General features: G+C 30.9%; 3 protein-coding genes across 3 annotated transcripts; 2 read left to right on the top strand and 1 right to left on the bottom strand.

Moving 5' to 3' along the window:
* Positions 1–2,673: 2,673 nt before the first annotated feature.
* LOC124836280 (KID-containing protein 1-like) lies at positions 2,674–4,021 on the bottom strand. The gene is made up of 2 exons (XM_047311447.2): positions 3,505–4,021; positions 2,674–3,311 (listed from the first exon to the last, which is right to left on the bottom strand). The coding sequence occupies exons 1-2, from the start codon at positions 3,774–3,776 to the stop codon at positions 2,861–2,863; spliced, it is 723 nt and encodes a 240-aa protein (XP_047167403.2). The 5' UTR covers positions 3,777–4,021; the 3' UTR covers positions 2,674–2,860.
* An 8,530-nt stretch (positions 4,022–12,551) lies between these two features.
* Positions 12,552–13,229, top strand: LOC148204107 (uncharacterized). Its single transcript, XM_088107850.1, has one exon. It carries the CDS (start codon positions 12,552–12,554, stop codon positions 13,227–13,229), a length of 678 nt encoding a protein of 225 aa, XP_087963976.1.
* Positions 13,230–15,200: 1,971 nt separating this feature from the next.
* LOC124836112 (uncharacterized) lies at positions 15,201–17,589 on the top strand. The gene is made up of 3 exons (XM_088108012.1): positions 15,201–16,648; positions 16,728–17,130; positions 17,209–17,589. The coding sequence occupies exons 1-3, from the start codon at positions 15,201–15,203 to the stop codon at positions 17,587–17,589; spliced, it is 2,232 nt and encodes a 743-aa protein (XP_087964138.1).
* Positions 17,590–23,137: the final 5,548 nt, after the last annotated feature.

Here is a 23,137-nt window from a genome sequence, read left to right as displayed (position 1 = left end):
TAACATGCAACTTTCTTTCCACCTAACTATTATTACAGAATTTATAAACCATGAAAACCTATTATACTCTTGGAATTCAATCCTCTTTCAACCTATTTTTCACATAGATTCAATGGGTTTCCTCAATATAAAAATCACAGTCTCCTTTTGTGAGTGTTAAAAAATAATGCAGAGCATAACCATATATTGTTTAAGATGCATTTCATTAATTAAGTTTTTCTTAAGTGCATAACTGTTTGAAACCCAATACTAAATAAGAAAAACACAAGTGGAGTGTAAACTATATAGCATAGACCTAGTTTAGTTTGGAATTGTTTAAGAAAAAGTCCAAGTCAAATCATTTTGGTCTAAAAAGGATTAGTTATAGTTATTAGAGTTTGCAATTGGTCATAAAAACCTTGGTATTTACATTTGAGTGAGAAAAGAATTTCGAAACCAAACGTAAATTAACTTTCAATATGATTTTTTTATTTTGGAATTTATATGATTTGTTTGGTTAGTTTAAAAACGATTTGATGAATATTATGTTGTTGTCTTGTTAGGCTTCATCTCATGTATTTGAATAAACAGAATTATCAAGAAAAAAGATAAAAAATATATATATTGAATACTTTTTAGTTAAGAGTATGAAAACATTGATTTGGAAGGATAAATTTTTGTTTTTGTTTTTGAATTCCTTAGGAAGTGAGGTCTTGGCATAGGCATCTTTATCTGCAGAATCTTAATATTTTATGGCTCTATCAGAGTTGTTGTGTCCGGATTCATAATGAAAATTGAATACAATAGAGAAAAACAATGAAAGAAATAAATATATTATCTATTGGCCTATATGAATAAAGATAAGATGGAAGATGTTAATGACTTTTTTCCATATTTTATTAGAAAGAAAACTAGAAAAATATAATAAAATTATCGTTTATTAAGAAATCTAATCATCTTAATCAAAAACTATTTTAATACAAAATATAAAAGTTTTTTTTTAGAAAATTTTTAGTACAAAATATAAAAGTTTTCTTTAGAAAATTTTATTAAAAAAAACACCATGTTTTTTGGTTTTGTCAAAGGACTGAAAAATAAAAATGGATTATTAATATCTAATCTAATTAATAGCATCATTATAAAAACAAGGTTTAAGTCTAATTTTCCATTATTATTCTCAAAGAGTTGAATAATAAAAATAGACGGTTATTATTTAATCTAATTGATCACATCATATAAAACTAAGGTTTAAAGCTAACAATTCATTATAATTTGATTGAACAATAAAAATGGATAGTTAATTATCACTTTAACACATATAATTAATTAAAAAGGGATAGTCTTCTTTTAAATTATCAAAATTTCTTGGTTGTATTATCATAAACTCTAAAAAAGTTAAAACAGGAAAACACTCATTTTGAAATAAGTTTCATACTTAAATGTTTTTAACACTTATCCCTTCCACTCTTAATCAACATATACACTAAATACAATAACTTACATATCAGTGTGTCATTCCCAATCTTCTTGTACTAAGAAAATGTTCTCTTAATACTCTAACACCCAAACTACAATATGACATGTTTTATTTAAAACGATTTTTGATATAAAATTACGAGACAAAAACACAATAACAGTAAAATATAAAATGTATGAATACTTAAATCCAAAATCTCAAGCTCTCCTAATTTTCTTATACTATATAGTAAAATCATTGAAAAATATTTAATATTTATTTTTGTGGATAAATTCTCCTCCCTTCTCTTTCTAAGAAAGTAAAGAAAACATTATGTTTGAACCAAAAAAATCATTGACTAATTGTTGGAGATAAAGATGGAGAAATGACAACAGGAAAGAAGAAAAAAAAAATGTTTGTTGGGAGTGAGAAATCATATTCCATCCAGTCTTGCAGCATCAACAAGGATGACTAAGATGCAACCCTTCCACCAACATCTTGTCAACCTCTTCAACCACATCGGAATCTTCAAACACCAACTCCAACACGGAATTGCCCTTGTATCAAAACTTCAAAAATTACACATTTTTTTCATACTACAGTACAAGTTTAAGATAAATTGTGTTTAAAAGATAAGTAGTGTTTAAAAGAAATAAAACACATGGAATCCTATGTTGTTTGCCATTATCATTTGGGAGAAGAATAGAAGGGGCCCACACTTCCCCATCCACACAGATATTCCAATGGATCCTATAACAGATCTCTCTTCTCCTTCAAAAGTCAGCATTAGCCATCTTGTATTCTTAGCCAATAAGCAAGCAAGTCAAGTTATGATATACATAAATATTACTCATACCAACAAACCTAAATCACAAACCCTACCCTACCTACATCAAACACTTCAAATTCGTTTCTCATTGAAGAAAAGACAACAACACTGCACAACTTGCAACCCATAGATAAATACCATTTTTAAATAAAAACTCATTCTTTTTCGGTACAACTATTCATAGTTTAAAGGATAGGATAAGATTTGTTCAAGATACGCTCCAAATCCTCACCGAGTGACTGCGACCATGGTTTCACCCAATTTTCCTTCTTCCCAATATCCATATTCCCAACCAAACAAACAAACCCCATCGCACAAAAGTAAACTTCGCTGCTTCTGTCATTATATGAACCTACATGCTTTCATTACTTTCCTACCACACACCTACAGGATATGCACAGTATATTCCTTAACAAAATTCATCTTCTTTGAACGTAAAGCAAAAAGAGAAGCACAAGTCTTTTTTTGTTTTTGTTTTTCACATAGTTACTTTTACTTCATACTATTTAATTTTATTTAGTAACAACAATAACAAAAGAATAAACCAAAACAGCAAAAAGGAAAAAAAAAAAAAAACAGCCTATGTTAAATGTCAATTAATCTTCGTCTTCTTCCTCGTCATCGTGCTCTTGCAGATCTGCAAGAGAAAAGCTTCTTGCCTTGAAGCTTCCAAGTCTGAGCCTCATATGAGCAGCATAAGATTCTGGTACTCTGTTGAGTCGCAGCTGAACTTGATCTTCTGGTTTTTTTTCCTCAGCCAAGGAGGAAGAGGAAGAAGAGGAAGCAGAGGGAACTTTCCTTGCCTTTTCTTCTTCCTCTTCCTCGTCATCATCGTCATCACAATCCTCATCCACAGGCAAAAGAGGCATGGACTGTGGGTTGGACCAGGAATAGAAAGATGATCTTCTGGACCACTTTGATGCAATCAGAACCCTTCTTCTCTTGTTGAAAGGACTCTCCTGCTTCTGCAACTCCTTCAAAGTACTCACTTGCGACAGATCTGAGAACGATTTCGATTTTCCATCAAAGTGACTAGACAATCCCCTCCTGCATCGCTTATCAAAAATCCCAAAACATCCCCGTATCAGATACCACAATCCAAAGCTAAAAAATTTGAATAAAATATTTCAATTGGAGACAACCCAAAAGAAAAAGAATCCCAGGGAAAAAAGCATTTGATGTCTACGGGAATCAAATCAAACGAGAGGGCTTTCGAGAGAGCGAAAGTAAAGGAACTAACTTGATGGGAAGAGAATCTTCCATGGCATCCAAAGACCCCAACCCAGTTCGTATCTTCAACTTGCTCTGCACTTCCTCCTCGTTGTCACTGTCGTCGGGGCTTCCGATCGACGACGAAGTTTCCGACTCGCCAGTGAAGAACTTGGGCGGCCCCGAGATCCGAATGTTCGAGCGGTCACTTTCTGGTGACCCATTAAGAAAGATCCGATCTTCTGAGGAGTTTCCGTCGGCCGGAACGTCGATGGTGAAAGCGGGACCCACCAGAACCTCCATTTGTATTCACCTTCTTGTAAAGAGAAAAACTTAAAGTAAAACGAAACAAGAAGCCCCTGAAGCGGCGATTCAGTCACCCTTGTCCTCTTCGTCTTCTCCTCCTCTTAGGCTTCCACGTAATGGGGTTACTTGTCATCAATCTGCACACTCCCAGAGAGAGACAGAGAGAGAAAGTTGCAGAAGATAGAGATAAGGCCGAAAAGAAATTAAGTGGAGATGATGGAGAATGAGGAAGGATTATTATTCATATATATAAAATTAATAGAAAATAAAAAGGAAAGTGGCATGGGTGAGAGAGAAAGAAGGATTTGACACGTTGGGTGTGACGTGGCAAGAACAGGAACCAGAAAAGCCCGTTTACCTTGAATATTATGTGTTTAATGTTGTTCATCATGGGTGTCCGATGCTTATCCTCTCAGTGTTTCCTTTTATTATATCAGACCAAGCGCATGCTTCCTAATTCGGGAATTTCGATTCCGGATATTTCAACTGAATCATTTTCTTTCCTCAATTCTCACCACAGCTCATCTAAACTGAATTAGGGTTCTTCATGGGAACATCTTTTGTTTGTAGAAAAAAAGGCACGTCTTTCGAAATTCACTTTAATTTTTCTTGCTGCACTGTATATTGATGAAAATAAAGTAATATAATTTTGGATGTCGAGACCTGAAACCGCATTCCCTTTACATATTTTAACCTTTTACTCCAATGTGAGATTAGTTTTATAGTTTCTGTGTTGGAGAAAAAGTTCAACAATTGAATTTTAGTTTATTTAGAGGAATTGCATTACAATAAATGGCAATAACGATTATGCCAAAATTTCTATTTTTCGAAACTATTCTGGATAAGATGTAGATGCTGTAGGTGTAGGTGGATAGGGATGAAATGAGAATAAAGACTTTGATATTGTAGTTGGTAGGAGAATTAAGAGAGAGATTGCGACAATAATAATAAAGAACGGACAATATTGTATAATTGTTTGCCATACATAATTTGTAATTGGTAAATTAATTTATTCCTTTTAAGTTGTCATTTCATGTGAGCTTGAGGTTATTCTATTTAAGTCTATACTATTGTAGATCACAAATATAAAGTTTAGCTTTAAATTCCATAAAAATAAATATTTAGTAAGATGTTTCATGAGTCTAGAGTATTTACTTAGAAAGATAGAAAAAAAAAAGTTATTTTGATGTTAAAAATAATCGATTGATTCTCCCTGCACCTCACGGTCTTCCTCCTGCACCTCCAAAACATATTTTAATTCCAATGATACCCTTCACAAAGAAACCGCATTTTGAACTGCGGCAACTTTCTCCTGCACCTCCAAAACATATTTTAATTCCAATGATATCCTTCACAGAGAAACCGCAGTTCGATCTGCGGAAAGCACAAACCCACCAGCGCAGCTCAAAATGCGTAAAGCACGGAGATCCCACCGCATTTTGATCTGCGGCTGAGACAAACCGCACTTCTTTTAGGGTTTAGTTTCTTAATTTTTTTATTAGGTTAGTATATATTTATTTTATTAGGTTTTATTTTTATTAGGTTAGTATAATAAATTTAATTTTTTATGTTAGTTGTTAAATAAAATGTTTTGTTTTAATATATTTTGAATTATTTTATTTGTTTGTTAAATTTTGTTGAATTTGTTATTTTTCAACATATTATTATTTTCTTAATATATTATTTATTATGTATTTAATTTTATTTAAGTTTTTTAATTTTTTATGAAATTGAAATAATTATTAAATTGTTTATTGAATTAAATAATAATTATTATATGTAATGTTAAATATTATTTTGAATTTAAAGTGCAATAATTAATTAAAACGCACTTCGAAGTGCGGTTAGGAAACAATTAATTAAAATAGGAAACGTACTTCGAAGTGCGGTTAGGAAACAATTAAATAGATAGGAAACGTACTTCGAAGTGCGGTTAGGAAAGAAACAATTAACAATTAAATAGATAGGAAACACACTTCGAAGTGCGGTTAGGAAAGAAACAATTAATTAAAATAGAAAACGCACTTCGAAGTGCGGTTAGGAAAAAATTAATTAAAACGCACTTCGAAGTGCGGTATTAATTTTTGATTTTTTGTTAATAAAGGATAAAGAAGTAAAATTGGAGGTGCAGGATGAAGACAGTGAAATGTAGGAAGAATCACTCAAAATATTCTCAAGCTTGAGACTTGTTATGCATTTAAGACTCTTTTCTCTGTCTTACGGATAATTTAAAAAAATCTCACATACATAAATATATATAATTTTAAAAAAAATTACTCTTTCAATAAATATATTACTTTATTGATGAAAATTCAAAGTAGTCCAAGGTCTCTCTCGTTTACATCAAAACCCATAATCCATCTGACACCTTTAAAATCTTCATATCTACTTCACACATCCATCGAAATCTGAAATTTGGCCATCATATTTTACACTTGTGCATTGGCTTTGTTACTTCACTAAACTCTCCTTCAAATTCTGGTAAATGCCTTACCACTTGCATTAAGGCCCAAAACTTCTCTAACTATGCCTTGTTTATGCATCAAATCTCAAAAGTTACTATCCTTTTACATTGCTTAATTCTTGGTCTGATTGAGATCCAAAAAGTCTTTCAAAACTTTCAAAATAAAAATCAATATTATTTTAATATATCTAATATTCTTCTATTTTTTTATTTATGAGAGAACAATTTTAATATATCGTTTCTTCTTTTCATATTTGAGATATTTTTAAAGGTAAAAATATAATAACAAAGTTTAAAAGAAAAAATATGTACAATGATTAACCTAATAATATTATTTCAATAAACTTAACATTGAAAATTGATATTATTTATGAAAACACACAAACTTTCTTAATTTTCAATTGAGAACTTTTTTATATAGACCTGTTAATTTTGGGTGGTGTAAGAATCATTTTTCAATGTTCTGAAATATTTTATCTTAGCCATAATTTTTCAATCAATTATTAGAAAGAGATAATATTTTAAGGAGTTTTTATTTTTAATATTCTTTTGAAAAAAAAAGTTTTTTTTTCATTAACAGGAGAACTAAAATATTTTATAAATTAAATGTTAAAATAATTATTTAAAATATTTTCTAATATAATTTGATCAATTTATTTCTAATATAAAATATGAAAGTTTTTGCACAAGAACATATTATTAAAAACTTTAGAATTAAAAAATATTTTTTTTAACTTTGACAAACAACATAGTCGTTGAAGATTATGTTTTACTATATTCCAAAATTATGTAATGAGTAGACCAAAATTTTTAGTAAATAAAGCCAGAAATACCAAATTACAATTGTATGTATCTGATGGTTAGTAAATAAGTTTTAACGATATTTAAAGTTCAAAAATTTTATTTATAACATGCCTTTATATTATATAGTTGTTGAGGTATGTTATGTATGAGGTAATTATTTTTAATACACTTCAAATACCTCACATAACTATCTTTTATAAGAAATTTAACTAAGTACACCTTGTTTGAGTTATACTCGTACTTTTTTTTATACTCTAAAAAAAATCTATAACTTTCTTACTTATTCAAGTTTTAGATTTATAAGTGAAATTTTTTCTATCAAAAGTTACATACAAGATGTTACTACGTGTCTTGTATCTCAACATCTCAAAACATTTTATGCTTATCGGTAAAGTTATCCTCGACTTAACTTAATTATTCTTACAATTAAACCGAAACACCTCAGACCAAAATAAGCCACTTAGGAGGCAACACTAGACGAACCTACAAGTTATGCAAGAACAGCTTAAGACTTTACTAGTAATTCTAATTGAAACTCTAACTCAACAATTGTATTAGCAACATCATGCTAATCTTTATTATAATCCAAATTGTACAATTTAGAAAGGGAAAGATCGTCACGACCAACCTATTCCCATGAATGATTACTCATAATTGAGACGTACCATTCTTCAACAAGTGAAGCACTTCCCAAGAAAAATTAGAGATCGACAACCAACTTCGAAAAACATAAGTTAACCACAAAGACAACTTAGTGAACTTCAAAGAGAATCTCGATGCTTCTCAACCCATCTCATCACCATTTAAGATGAAATGAGTCTTAGGTTCCGCTCGAGTTCACAACCTTTAGAGGCATACATCTTATTGCCTGGCCAACGATTTCAGGGGTACACAGGTTCGAAATGAATTTTCAAGGACTTCCATCCCTTCAGCTCAATCCCAAACATAGCTCATACTAACCTCTTGAAATATATCAACATCAATGCACGTAAGCACGAAACCACTAATTCGATTACCCATTTGAAGTTTTATTTGACTTAGGTACATATCTATATCTGGGATAAGAGAGTATATTGCTAGCTATTTTCCACCACTTTGAATACTCAAATTCTAAATTTGTATTATGTGTTACTACAAAATTCGAAGTTTCAACCATGTTGGCTTCCCTGAAATACACAAAGTAAGGAGAAAACAAGATTCTATAACACTTTATAAAAAGATTCACTATTGTTATAATCAACTTATTCATTTTGACTTATTTAATGATTATGCATTTGTTGTCAGTAAAGATGTTTTCTCAATTAATTTAAGATTAGTCAGAATCATTATTTTGTGAAGTTTTTATTTTTAATATTATTTTGAATTTTTTTCATGAACAAGAAAAAGGTAAAATATGTTGTAAATTAAAGTTTTTGAAAAAAAATAAGTTTATTCGAAACTTTAGAATTAGAGGTCTGTTTCATCTATGGAAGTCTGGCAAACAATATAATTGACTAGGGTTAAGTTTTACTATATTCCAAAATTATTTAACGAGTATACCACCTTTTTTAATAAATAAAGTTTGATATAAGCTGCGCTAGAAATATCAAATTACAATTAATATAATATAAAAAGTCTCAATGCAGCATAACAACCATGGGACTCCCTTTTCCAAACACGATTTAAAACAGTGCATGTTGGCCAAGACAAATTTATATTTACTTTACAATTTTTTTAATAATATAATAATATATATTATAATTTTTGAATTAAAAAATAAAATAGATAAGATTAATATTTTTATTTTAAGTTATTAAATGAGTGTTATTTTGTTTGACGAATAACAAAATATCATCGTTCTATGCTTATAATAATTAACAGCAGCTGCTCCTTTGATATTGAGTTTGTTAAATAACACTCCTTTTATTTCCCATTCCTGCTACCTCTTCTCTAAATAATTAACAACAATGCTTTAATTCGTTTTCATATTTAATATTTCCATTCACATAATTGAAAGCAAATTTTATCTAAAAGAAATACTTAAATTCTTAATTAATTAACATTATAAGAAGATAAATCATTGAGGTTAAACATATTTATAAAATTGGTCTGCAATATAAATATTTTATACATAAATTTTGTATTAATTGTAAAATATTAAATTAAAATACTTTCATTTAAATTGAAAAACAATGTGTTTACAGTGAGAATTTACATCAAATCTAGTTCACTATAAAACACACTAAATAACCATCGAACCAATTTACCGATAAAATACAATATTAATAGAAATGTAATGAATAATGTGAGAAATGTAAAATAAAGACAAAGAAAAATTAGATTTAAAGATTAAATCGTGAGTTAAAATATTTAATTTTTTTAATTTATTTTAGTAAGTGTAATACGTACTAATAATGGAATGCAAGAAGAAGAATTATCTTTTTAAGACAAAGTTACACAAGAAACGAAGAAAAAAGGTTAAATTGATCCGTAATATTAATAATATTATCACTCACAGAAAGTATTTATCAAATAAGACAAAATGCAAGATGGTGACATTTTTCAACGGGTTCATAATTTATTTATATTATTATAAATAAATTATTGTTTTCGATACTATATAATAAAAAGAAAAAACTTGAAATGATTGAAAAAGGCTCATCTTAAAATGACTAGGTTGGTGGACACATGATGTGATGATTTCCAAATCACGTTCAAGTTGAGCTTAAAGTCTAGCATGCATTTAGTACGAATTTGACCACATAAATTAAGAATTTATTCTAGTAATATTAATTATTTCAAAATAATAAACTTGTTCTAATGAGGATTTATCCATTAAAGGATGCTGATAATAAAAGAGTAACGACCCACACATAACATTTATTAGAGCTGTTAGAAATATTAATTATTTATAATATGTATTTTTGGTGTTGTTGATGTTCCTACTAGTTGCCAACTATGGCAATATTCAATGAATTTTGTTTTATGGGAATGTGTGAGAAAGAGAAAGAGATAGACATAGTTAGGTGTTTGATTTAATTAAACAGAGAAAACCCAGAAACAAAATATCTGAGTTTCATTGATTATTGCAGACAGATATTCCAAAAAAAAAATTATAATAAAAAGAAATTAGAAACAAACACTGCGATGAGATGAAAAGTATTAGAAAAATGGGTTGAATGTGATTATTCATGCAGACCTACCTTATCTCTTTCAATACAATAATACATGTAAAGCGAAGTTGGGACATTCGTTATCTGATAAGGGTTTGCTAAGATCTTGATACAGTGATTTTGGAATCCACAAAACAATGAGATAAACTCAAATAATATTTTCATTTTAAAAAGTTTAAATATTATTATACTCCAACGGTAGTTTATTCATAAATATCATAGAACGTTGATACTCAGTCATTAAAAATAATTATAGTTTTTCAATCGTAAAGTGATAAGCAACTTTTCTAATCTAGAAACCAAACTTTGGTTTTTTTCACCAAACTAGGCATATTTGCCTTCAATATTACTAAAATGGACAAATTCAACCGAAATTACGAAAATGGAAAAGTCGTGGGGATCCAAACGACTTCAATTGAAGAAGTCGTCCCCCCTGCACAACTTCACACTGTGCATTTCTACAATGTTGAAGTCGTGCACTCCAAAAACGACTTCTGGGTGCTGTAATCGATTACATTGTAATGGTAATCGATTACAGAGTGTGGTTATTGTGACACCCCTGCACGACTTCAATTCAGTAGGTCAAATACGTACTGGTAATCGATTACGACACTTCTGTAATCGATTACCAGTGTGTTATTTGTGCAAGAACCACTCTGGTAAGCGATTACAAGGTTGTTGTAATCGATTACCAGTGTGTTTTTGGTAGGTTTTTGAAAATTTGGAAGTTAATTAAGTGTATTGATATGAATTAGTGTAAGCACACATTATTGTTGATTACATTGTGATGTATTGTTATGTATTGGAAGAGTTTTTTAATTTATGTATAAATCATAAGACAAAATCGTAAGACAAAATCATAAGACAAAATCATAAATGAAATTTGTAGTATTTTATTGAATGAAAAATGCATTACAAAAGGAAGAAGCTTAAATTAAAAGAAAAGGACACTACAAATTGAAAGGCATCTAGGAAGATGATCCACCATGTGGACCAAAATGACGACGCAGATAGTCAATGTTGTGCTCCACATGCTCAACTCGAGCATCAATAGTATCGAAGCGGTCACCCATGTTCAGCTCCACATTTGTTGATGTTGTTGTAGTGTGGGACTCTGCGTGTGTTGGTCTTCATCCGTGGGATGAGTTTCATTGGACTGCTAAAGGTTTTGGAAATCATATGTCGGTCGATACACGTTATGTGACGATGAAGCGTGTTGATGTGAAGATGGTGGAGTCGTTGTCGAGGTTCCAAAATAATTGGAAGGACCTCCAATAAAAGGTGATGGACCTCCACTGAACGGGTGTTGAAGGTGGAAAGGCGAAATAAGAGGTCTCAACCCCAGGATATGTTGATGTCGGTGGGATGTGTTGTTGGAACCTTGAATTCAGACCGTAACAACCAGTTACCAGTTATCAAAAGTAACCTTCCCCTCCCCACAACTTCTATATATATCTATATATCAATCTTTAACAAATCCATCTTCGCATCCAAACTGCACGCCCAAGAGCTTTCCTTCTACTCCAATCTTACATATTCTCCCAAACATCTATAACATTATGGCATCAGGGAACTTTCCAGCATCTTCATCATCGCAATTAATCGACGAACAACCTTTGATATTAGATAACGTTGATGACTTCAACACCGATGATGAATTAGACAACATACTTGAAGATGACAACAACGACAACCACATCACACAATCATCTGCACATGTCGTTGCAGAGTTGAATGAACGTATGCAGTTCCAGTCAAAGGACGAAACTATTGCTGCAATCAAACATTATCACATAACCAACGGTTACAAATACACCGTCGTTGAATCGAAGCCCAACATTTATGTTATTCGTTGTGTGGAATATCACAACGGTTCTTAATGGCGTTTGAGGGCAGCTTATAGCAAAGTCCGTAAATATTGGGAAATAAAAAATATAGACGGACAACATTCCTGTTTCTCAACAATACTATCTGAAGATCATACAAATCTTGATAGTACTCACATTGCCGCGATCATATCAAATTCAATCCGGACAAACCCATCCATTCCAATCAAGAGTTTGATTGCAGATATTAAAGGTCGATTTGGATATTCTGTGTCATACAAAAAAGCTTGGATCGCTAAACAAAAGGCTCTTGCTATGGAGTTTAGAGACTGGGAGGACTCTTATAACCACATGCCGAGGTGGTTGCATGCCGTCAAGGAAGCAAACCTAGGTACAATTTTACAATGCACTGGTTCTCCAGTGCAGATTGATGGACAAACCGACAATAATTGCTATATTATGGAAAGATAAAATCCCGTTACAAAAATAGTCTCAGGCTTTTGATGGAGGGAGAAGATATGGACATATGACCACTAATCTTGCTGAGTGCACCAACTCCATTTTAAAGGGAGCACGTTCATTACCAATATGTGCTCTCATCAGAACAACATTTGAGAGGACACAATCATGGTTTGTTGAACGGGGATTAAAGGCAAACTGTATGCTACAAGCAGGACACCAATATCCTGAACAAATCGCCGACATCATTAGGAAAAACCAACAACAATCCGCATTTTGTCATGTTCATCGCTACAACCGTGAAAATTCTGAATTTGATGTTCAGGAAATTTCAACACCTCACCACTTCCGCCCTGTTCCACTTTCCTATAAGGTCAGCCTAAATGAATGGTGGTGTGATTGTGGTCACTTCCAGGCTACTCGTCTCCCATGTCATCATGTCATTGTTGTTTGTGCATTTTCGCATATCCCACTAACCCAAATAATCGATCCAGTGTACAGTCTTAACAACATTTTCAAGGCATACGAAGTACAATTTCACCCAATCCAAAATCAAGATTATTGGTCTGCGTATAGAGGTCCAAACTTCATACCAGATCCTAAAATGCGACGCAAGGCATCCGAAAGACCATCTACAAATAGGCTTCATAATGAAATGGATCAATCCAATCCAGATAAGCCAAAAAAATGCTCTTACTGCCGCAATGAAGGTCATCATAGGGGAAATTGTCCATTTCGTCATTAGTTTTTTCTTAATCTTACCCAATTGTAATCAAATCGATTTTTTTTATATTACTATTATTATTTGTTATTAATATTTATTTTCTCTTCTCGTATAGCACAATCAATACATAAAATATGTTAATTGCAAAATCATTTTCAAAAACCAACCAAAAACACACTGGTAATTGATTACAACAACCTTGTAATCGCTTACCAGAGTGGTTCTTCAACCAAAAACACACTGGTAATTGATTACACAAGTGCCGTAATCGATTACCAGTACGTTTTCTGCCTACTCAATTGAAGTCATGCAGGGGGGTCACCATTTCAACAATCTGTAATCGATTACTAGTGCATTGTAATCGATTACAGCACTCAGAAGTCGTTTTTGGGCTGCACGACTTCAACACTGAACACATGAACAGTGTGAAGTCGTGTAGGGGGGCACTACTTCTTCAATTGAAGTCGTTTGGGCCCCCCACGACTTCACTTTGGGTCAAAATTTGCCCATTTTGGTAATATTGAAGGTGAATATGCCTAGTTTGGTGCAAAAACCTCAAACTTTGGGATAACAATCAAGTAAGACAAGAAATGAAAGTTGTAAATAATGTATCTAAAGCATAAACTAATAACACTTACCATAGTTTATTTTAACCCAAATACCTATATATATTAACTCCAACAATTATAACTTTTTGCAATCTATATATCACTCAATTTATTCACTAGTAAAAAATATCTTTTTATGACTACCTATTACGACGGATAAAAATTATTCATCACAATAGGTTGATCGATGGCAGAATCGTAATAAAAGTAAGACATATTATAACATAATTTTATACCTGAATCGTAATATGAAACGCGGTGTCAAACTTGTAAATAAGTTTAAGACATACTATGACGTAATTTTGTATATAAGTTATAATATGAAACGCGGTGACAAACTTGTAAATAAGTTCAAAACCTATTATTACGTAGATATGACCACCTGTCATAAGGTGTGAAAATTTCTTGATGTATTATGACAGACATGGTTATCGAAAACGCGAGTTAACTCGTTAACTCGACCGAGTTTACGAGTTCAGACAATGCTTTCGAGTTAACTCGTAAGAAAACTCGTTTTTAGAGTAGGATCGTTAGACTCGGTTGTTGACTCGCTAAACTCGCCTAAAATCGCGATTTTGGTTCCGATTTTGCGAGTTTGGAAAAAAAATTTGAAAACGCAAAACGACTACGTTTTTAGGACGCATCAGATTAGGATTTATAAAAGATTCACTCACTGTTCATCTTCTTTCTCGCACTCTCGCATTCTATCTCGTTCGATCTCGCCTTTCGTCGCTTTCTCGTCCATCAGGTTCGCAGTCCGCCGCGTCGTCGATCTCGACTTTCGAACTCAGCCTCCGTCGCGCCGTCGATCTCAACGTTCGACCTTGCCTCTATCGCACCTTCGTTCTCATCGTTCTGTAAGTGCAAACCCTCTATCACGTTCGACCTTGCCTCCCTCACATATATTTTAAACACTTTCTGGCACTCACAGGCACTGCAACATGATTTTTTTATTGATTTTAAGTTGAGTTGATGTCACGGGCCAACAACATATTTTTTAAACATTTTTATGGCACTGCAACTTGTAATATTTTATTGATTTTAAGTAAAGTTGAGTTCACGGGCAATGCAACTTATAATATTTTATTGATTTTAAGTAAAGTTGATGTTACGGGCACTTTACTACAGCAAATATTTTTTTAATAATTTTATGTGGGGTTCATTGGTATGCAACAGCAACACGTATTTTAAATATTGTTTTGTTTTCCAGCTGCAACATAATAGTATGTTACGGGCACTGCACCACTTTACAACATCATTCCTTTTATTTTTTTCAAAAATAAAGTGTTGCATACTGCATTGTTAAAAAACCGTGCTGCCACAATATTTTTAAACTTTTGGACATTTTATTTTTTATATTTGTAGTGAAAAAGCTTACCTTACTATGTCGGGAAACGCATCAAATTCAGGAGAAGTTAATCCAAGTGTATCTTCATCAGTTAGTAGAAGTAGAAGTAAAAATGCTCCAGGAAACCGATCTGATATTGGATGGAAACATGGATTTGATGTTAATGGTAATGGAAGAAAAGTGAAATGCAACTATTGCTCAAAGATTGTAAGTGGAGGCATATTTAGATTTAAGCATCATCTTGCTGGAACTAGAGAAGATTCTGAGCCTTGTGCTTCTGTTCCGGATGAAATAAAAAATTTGATGATAAAAGTAGTTGCAGAAGCTAAGAATGCTTCATTAAAGAAAAGAAAGATAAATATCGGTGAAGACGAGGAAGAAAGTGAAAATTTTGAAGGAGGGCACAAGGTATTCGGTTTTAAAGGAAAAGAAAAAGTTGCTACTACTAGTAAGGGGGGAGTTCAAGCAACTATAAATCAAATGATGAAAAAAGGATACAAAGAAGAAGTTAATGCTCAAGTTGCTGAATTCTTTTACACCAGTGCCATTCCTTTCAATGTAATTAGAAATCCAACAATTGCAAAGATGTGTGAAATGATTGGTAAGTATGGAGTTGGATACAAACCACCATCTTATCATGATATTAGAGAGAAGCTCTTGAAACAAGCTGTGAAGAAAACAAATGCAAATCTTGAGGAATATAAGGAGGAGTGGAAGAAAACTGGATGTACAATTATGTCTGATGGTTGGACGGATAGAAAAAGACGTTCTATTTGCAACTTCTTGGTGAATAGTCCTAGAGGGACGGTTTTTCTTTATTCACTTGACACTTCAGACATTTCAAAAACAGCTGATAAAGTTTTCAAAATGTTGGATGATGTTGTCGAGTTTGTTGGAGAAGAAAATGTTGTTCAAGTTGTCACTGATAATGCTGCAAATTTCAAGGCAGCCGGAGAGTTGTTGATGCAAAAGAGGAAAAAATTGTATTGGACTCCATGTGCAGCACATTGCATTGATTTGATATTCGAAGATTTTGAAAAAAATTTGAAGGTCCATGAATTGACCATTAAGAAGGGAAGAAAAATTACAACTTACATTTATGGGAGATCAATGTTGATTTCCTTATTGAAAAAGTTTACTAAAGGTAGAGACCTTATAAGACCGGGTGTGACTAGATTTGCCACGGCTTATTTAACTCTTGCTTGTCTTCATGAATTGAAGGCATCGTTGTTGACCATGTTCAGCTCTGAGGAATGGAAGACAAGCAAGTTTGGAACTTCACAAGAGGGGAGAAAAGTAGCACATGTAGTATTAGATAGCCGATTTTGGAAGAATGTCTCCATATGCTTGAAAGCTGCTGCCCCTCTCATGGTTGTCTTAAGATTAGTGGACTCAGATGTAAAACCTGCAATGGGTTTCATTTATGAAGAGATGGACTGTGCAAAAGAGAAGATTAGGTCTAACTTTAACAATATCAAAAAGAGGTAAATTTTCAAACTTTTACTCATTCAATGTCTAATTACTTATGTGTAGATTATTTCTGATATAGCATGATTGATGTAGTTATGAAGAGGTTTGGAGAATAATTGATGCTCGATGGGATAATCAACTTCATAGGCCTTTGCATGCAGCTGCCTATTTTCTAAACCCTCATTTCCACTATGAACCTAACTTTAGATCTGATGATGGTGGAGAGGTGAAAGAAGGATTGTATTTTTGCATGAGAAGATTGATACCAGATATGGCAAAAAGAAGAAAAATTAATTTACAAATTGTTGAATTTCATAATGCTAGAGGCCTGTTTGGAATGGAAGATGCAAAAGAGTGTAGGAAAGAGTTAAATCCTGGGGAATGGTGGGACATGTTTGGTGATGGAACTCCAGAGTTGAAGAGATTTGCTATTCGAATTCTAAGCTTGACTTGTAGTTCTTCTGGATGTGAGCGTAATTGGAGTTCATTTGAAATGGTAATTTAAATTATTTTTAATTTATAAATTCCTTTGTTATGTTTATATCTTCACTAAAAATATTATCTTTCATTTTAGGTTCATACAAAGAGAAGGAATCGTTTACATCAAAAAAAGATGAATGATTTAGTTTATGTGATGTATAACTCCAAGCTGAAAAGTAGACAGATTCGAAAAACTATAGCTCTTTCATTTGATGACATAGAATCAGATGATGAATGGATAGCTGAAGAGACAGATGATGTTGTTGAGATTGATCAAGTTGAAGGTGAAAATGATAGTGAAAATGTTCACTTAGATGGAGCAACAACAAATCCTGTTTTAGATGCTCTTGATCTTGATAACATAACATTTGAGAACAATGAGGATGCACAAGCACAACATTCATTAGAGGAAGAGTTAGATGATGATGATGATGATGGAGATGATGATGCCATTATTAGAGGATTAGAGGATTAGGCATAGAGACTTTGACATTTCAATTTATATTTTACATTATATCTTTATGAACAATATTTCTATGAACTTATGTATTTCAATTTATATAATTTTGTTATCTTATTTGAATTAGAATGTTATTTATATTTTTTTCATACAAAGTAAACTCTTACAAGTTTACGAGTCGAGTTTACGAGTCGAGTTTACCGGACTCTCACGAGTTTACGTAAACTCTCGACTTTGACAACCTTGATGACAGAGTTTTAGAAATCACTCATAATATCTCTCTACTTCTTTAATTTTTCACATTTCCCTTTCGTTGTCTCTAATTTCACATTTTCTCTCACTCTCGTTCCTCTCTTCCTCTCTAAACCTTTTCCTCTCGTTATCTCTAATTTCACATTCCCTCTCACTCTCGTTCATCTCTAAACCGCAGTTTGTACATCATAATAAGTTATTTTTATATGTCATAAAATGTGATTTTTGCACTAATGATTGATCAAAGAGTATCAAAGTTAAATAAAATAAATTCATATTTATTTCATTAATCCACATAAAGTAGCTAGAAATTTGTTATAAATAATGAAATATGAATTTAACGGACTGATTTAATATCGCTTCTAATTTAAAACTTCAAAAAATAAATTTATTTTTATTAATTTTATATGGTGTTTAACTTATTTATTTTTATTCAATATAAAATATAAATTTACGTTTGATTTTTCCAATAAATTGTGACATTAATGTTTAAAAATCTTATATCAATTAAAAATAAAATTAATTTATAATATATAAGTGAGTGTAAATTTTAAATACAAACTAATTTTATAAAATTGATTGAAATTTAATTTTAATATTATATTAAATGAATCTATTGTATCATTATTATTTATAAATATATAGTGACACTATCAAGATATAAAAAATGTGTTTATGAGTAAGTGTACAGTTCTTATCATATAAATCGATTTTATAAATTTGAATTAAGTTTAAATTTCATTTCTTATAATTTTGATTACTAAATATATGTATTTGATTTATGCATTATTTTGTATAATTTTTTCTTAGAAGAAACATAAATAATTTAAAATTAGGTTAGAAAAATGGAATAAAAGTTATAAAAAAATTATAATGTAACCATCGCTTCTTTTATAACATAGAAGACAGTGATAAATTCTATTATTTTTGTTGTCCTATACTTTAGAAAGTGACCATCAACGTTGGTAGCACCCCAAACGAACTATGAAAGTGTTACATAAGAGACTTTGGTTGGAATAGGAAAAACAATAATTCAAATGGAAGCCTCTAACTAATTTTACCACAAACTTACATATCAATAATAGGTTATCAAACTTTCTGAAAAACTTACAAAGGCCACGATAGAAATTAATAGCCAAAATTATTGATAAAATAAAAGGTGTTAAGAACATTTGAAATTCCATCTATATGTTTAAGAAGCACCCACCACAAACATGAACTAACACAAATTAGGGTTTAGACATAACATTATTACAAGAAAATAATGACTTAAATGTTTTAACATGTAAGTGTTGTAATTAGTGTTATAATTTTAAGTAAGTTTAATCTTATATAAAAAAGAAGACTCACCTATACATTATTTTTAGATTTTATATTAAAGATGGTCTCATAGTCTTCTTATAAAAACTTATTTGACTGATTGATACCAAATTTTCTTAATCTTAACAAAAATCCAAGAGTCTTAACGAAAAAAAAGTCAATGTATGAATTATATTATAATAGAAAAGATAAGCTCTAATTATCTACTAAAAATTGTCCAACACATCACAATGAACTCTATGTAATGAGATATATGGTGTCTTTTTGTTTAGATAGGGCCAATGGTAGGACCTCCACTACCCAAAAGAAAAAAGAAAGTAGTGAGTTGAAGGGAAAGTGTAGCACAAACTTTAGCTTAGGATAATGTTTTGCATTAGGAGAGGCATTGGTTGAGTTTGATATTGTTGAGTCAAAAGTTGCTTTATTGATGGGATAAAATAGCCACAATTCAATGTTAGGGGTTCATGTATTTCACTCCTTACATCTTCAACTATCCTTACCTCATGCAATTAATATACTCAGTTTGAATACAAAGCAAGATAAAAAAAAAAAAAAGAGTTTGGTTTGTATTGAAAGAGTTGCACTTGTGGTTGGGTAAAGAAGTAGACAAAGTGGTCCCTCTTTTTGTGTTTTGAGATAGCTTCGTTTACATTCAAAGAACTGTCACGCCATGCTTGGTACATCAAAATATCTTTACCAAATATTTATTATCATCTTTAGGTTTTCTATGGGCAAACAATTATATACTACCATGATTTCCAAGAGTAAAAATCCATAAAATTTATGATAGTCTCTTCTTGTGTTGGAATAATGTTTATAATATTTTATTAAGAGAAGTTTTAAGCTCAATTCATATATAAGAAATTAAGATTATTTTAATCCAAAAATAATAAATTTAATCTTTATATAAAATTCAATTTTTTTATTTTTATGTGATATAAAACCTAGATTCATACTTAAATTATATATATATTTAATTAATTTAATATGCTTTTAGCATTCCTATCAGTGAAATAGATCATAGTTTTTTAAATATGAAATGAAAGATAAAGTTTCTAAAGTAAAGTAATTGAAAATGTGGCCAAAAGTTGTATAATGGGCGAGAAGAAACACCTCAAAATTCATGGGATACTATTGTTTCGGCTAAGGTAAACAGGCCCAGTATTCAGGTGTGCAGTTAAAAAGTATGGGCGTGCAGGAAGATAAGGCCTTGACCATTATCTAAGGCCTAAACCCTTGGGTGTTGCTCCCTCCACCACCCCATTCTTGTTTTACCCTTCCCTTTATTTTTCCATTCCTATTTTATCCTTAGTAAAATTTTAGGGTTAATTTTTTTAATCTTTACCCACTCTAATAATCTACATGTATGCAGCAACAACTCTTCTTCCTCTTTATCGTTCGTCCCCTCATGTTTTATTGTGCTCTTCTTTTTTTCACGTTCCACTTCTTCCTCTCATTTTTTAATTGTGATAGAATTGTGGTCTCAGAGTGTGGTGAACTTTCATTAGCTGATGTGCTTAGTGAGAGATTGCAAGTGGTTGTAGAAGCAATTGATCAGTCGTGCCAAGATCGGTGTGTGGTGGTGGTGTGGTGGTGCTTGAAGGATTTGTTGTGAAGGTGCGTAATAAATCCTAAAAAAATAAACGTATAATCTTTAAACATATGTGAGCATTCCTCAACGGATGTCAACATCCGTTTAAGGAAAAACGGATGTCGATATCCGTTTTACCTTAAACAGATGTTGACATCCGTTGACAGATGCTCACATCCGTTTAAGGAAAAACGGATGTCGATATCCGTTTTGCCTTAAACGAATGTTGACATCCGTTGACGCATGCTCACATCCGTTTAAAGTTACATGTTTATTTTTATTAGTTTATTTTTTTAATATTTATTTTGGAGATATTTTAATAATGTAATTTATATGTTTTGATGTATTATTTTTTAATATATTTTTGATGTATTTTAATAATGTATTTTTGAAGATCTTTATTGTTATTAGTTTATTTTTTTTTTGTATTTTGCAGTTATATATAATTAGTTTTTTGTTTTAATGTTTTTGTATAATATATATTTTTTATATATGGTTTTTGTATTCTTTAACAATTTTATAACTATATAAAAAATTATTTATTAGTTTAATTATATGAAATATATAATTTTATTATATTAATATTTTTGTAATTAAAACAAACAGATGTGGTGGAGTTGGGGGGTGGGAAGAGAGAGAAGGAGAGTTAAGTGGTGGGGCTGAGTGAAAAGTAAAAATGGATAGAAAGATAGAGTTTGAGTTTAAAGTAAATAAATAGGGTTAAAAATAAAAAATGTTATTTTTGTAATTATTTTTTTTTTCAGAATTTTGGGAAGGTGGAGGGAGAAGTGGTGGTGGTGGAGGGAGTAACACCCTAAACCCCTTTAGAGAGTTTAATTCAGAACTCAAAGTTAATCGACCCAAAAGAAGAGGGGAAAGTGAATAAATTTAAAACTTTTATTTCAATTAAATTTTTCATTTTGCTAGATGATGTGTTTGGATAAAATTTTCTTTAGCTATTTTTATGATAAAAGGAAAAAATAAAAAAAAATTCAAGCAAAATTGTACTTGTTAAAATCAGATTTTAGAAATTTAATTTCTCTAAATTAATTTATATTTTCACATGAATGTGTAGAAAAAAGGATATTCACTGATAAAATAAAAAAGGAGTCAAAGTGATGTTTAAAAAAATTATTGAGTAATGAAACTCGGACATATTTCTTGTAATACTTGATTGAATATATAACAATACATTCAATGATATTATAAGCACATAAAAGAAGTATAAAGAAATGGTAACCAACAAAGATATAAAAACTTTCATTCTGATTGAGGTATATTTGGATCTACATCTACTTAAAATTACCATAATTTTAATGAAGTTATTTCATTATACTTTTTTAAATCTGAATGCAACCATAACTTAAATGCAGTCAAATACACTTACACAAGATGTACAACTTTATTGAAAACTTACCAATAAAACAACCCGACCATGTAAAAATATATTACATGAATACATCAAACCTAAATGTACATAATATTACACAATACTTTTCAGCATAAACCCTCTTAAAAAAATTATGAATAAAATTAGTTTTTGGATTCTTGTAAAATTCTTAAAAAACTAAATTATTCTTATAAAATTTAGCGTGTATCTTGAAACGTTTCTAATATTCAATCTCCGAACTACTCGTTTTCCTCTTAAATATTTGTTCTTTCTAAGACGGAAGGGATTGTGCTTGTAAAAAATATTTTAACACTTAAGTTAATTTAGTGTGTTAGTAAGCAGTAAATACAATAACTAATGAAACATAATTAACATATTTTGTAAAATATGTTATTTATACTGACTGTCTATTAATTTTTATTTGGAAAGATCTAAATGAATGACTTAAATATTTATAAACTTTTAAATTATTGTTATTATTTATGAGTCATAATAATTAAGTGTCTTATGTAATGTTGTACTGAATAAATATATCGATTTAATAATTAATACATATTTTTCTAGAAACTAATATAATATGCTGAGAAATATTCGACGTCATATACAATTGAAAAAAAATTTATAATTAATTAGCTTCAAAATTTTTGCATAAAACCTATTATACGAACCAGTCTAATAAACTATTTAAATAATCAATTATAGCTCATATATGAAAACTTTACAAACCCGAAGTAATAAACAAATATCAACAAAAGCAATTTTAACATATGGAAAGAACATTTTTTTTATATATATTAAGCTTTGACTAAGCAAGTCTTGGAAGTGGTGGAAAAATAAATAATAGGTTTAATGTCTCGGTAGGTCCCTATTTTTGGCGTGAATCTCAAACAGGTCCTTTTTCTTTTCGGCGTCTCAATTGGGTCCTTTTTTGTGTAAAATTGCAGCAATTAGAGATCTGCCGTCAAATTCAACAAACGGCCGTTTAAATTTGGCCTACGTGGTATGGTGAG

This window comes from Vigna umbellata, chromosome 2, assembly GCF_029865625.1.
Source record: "Vigna umbellata cultivar VRB3 chromosome 2, Vumbellata_1.0, whole genome shotgun sequence".
Lineage (NCBI taxonomy): Eukaryota > Viridiplantae > Streptophyta > Magnoliopsida > Fabales > Fabaceae > Vigna > Vigna umbellata.
The sequence above is the reverse complement of the archived record's forward strand: the minus strand, read 5'-3'. Positions and strand labels throughout refer to the sequence as shown.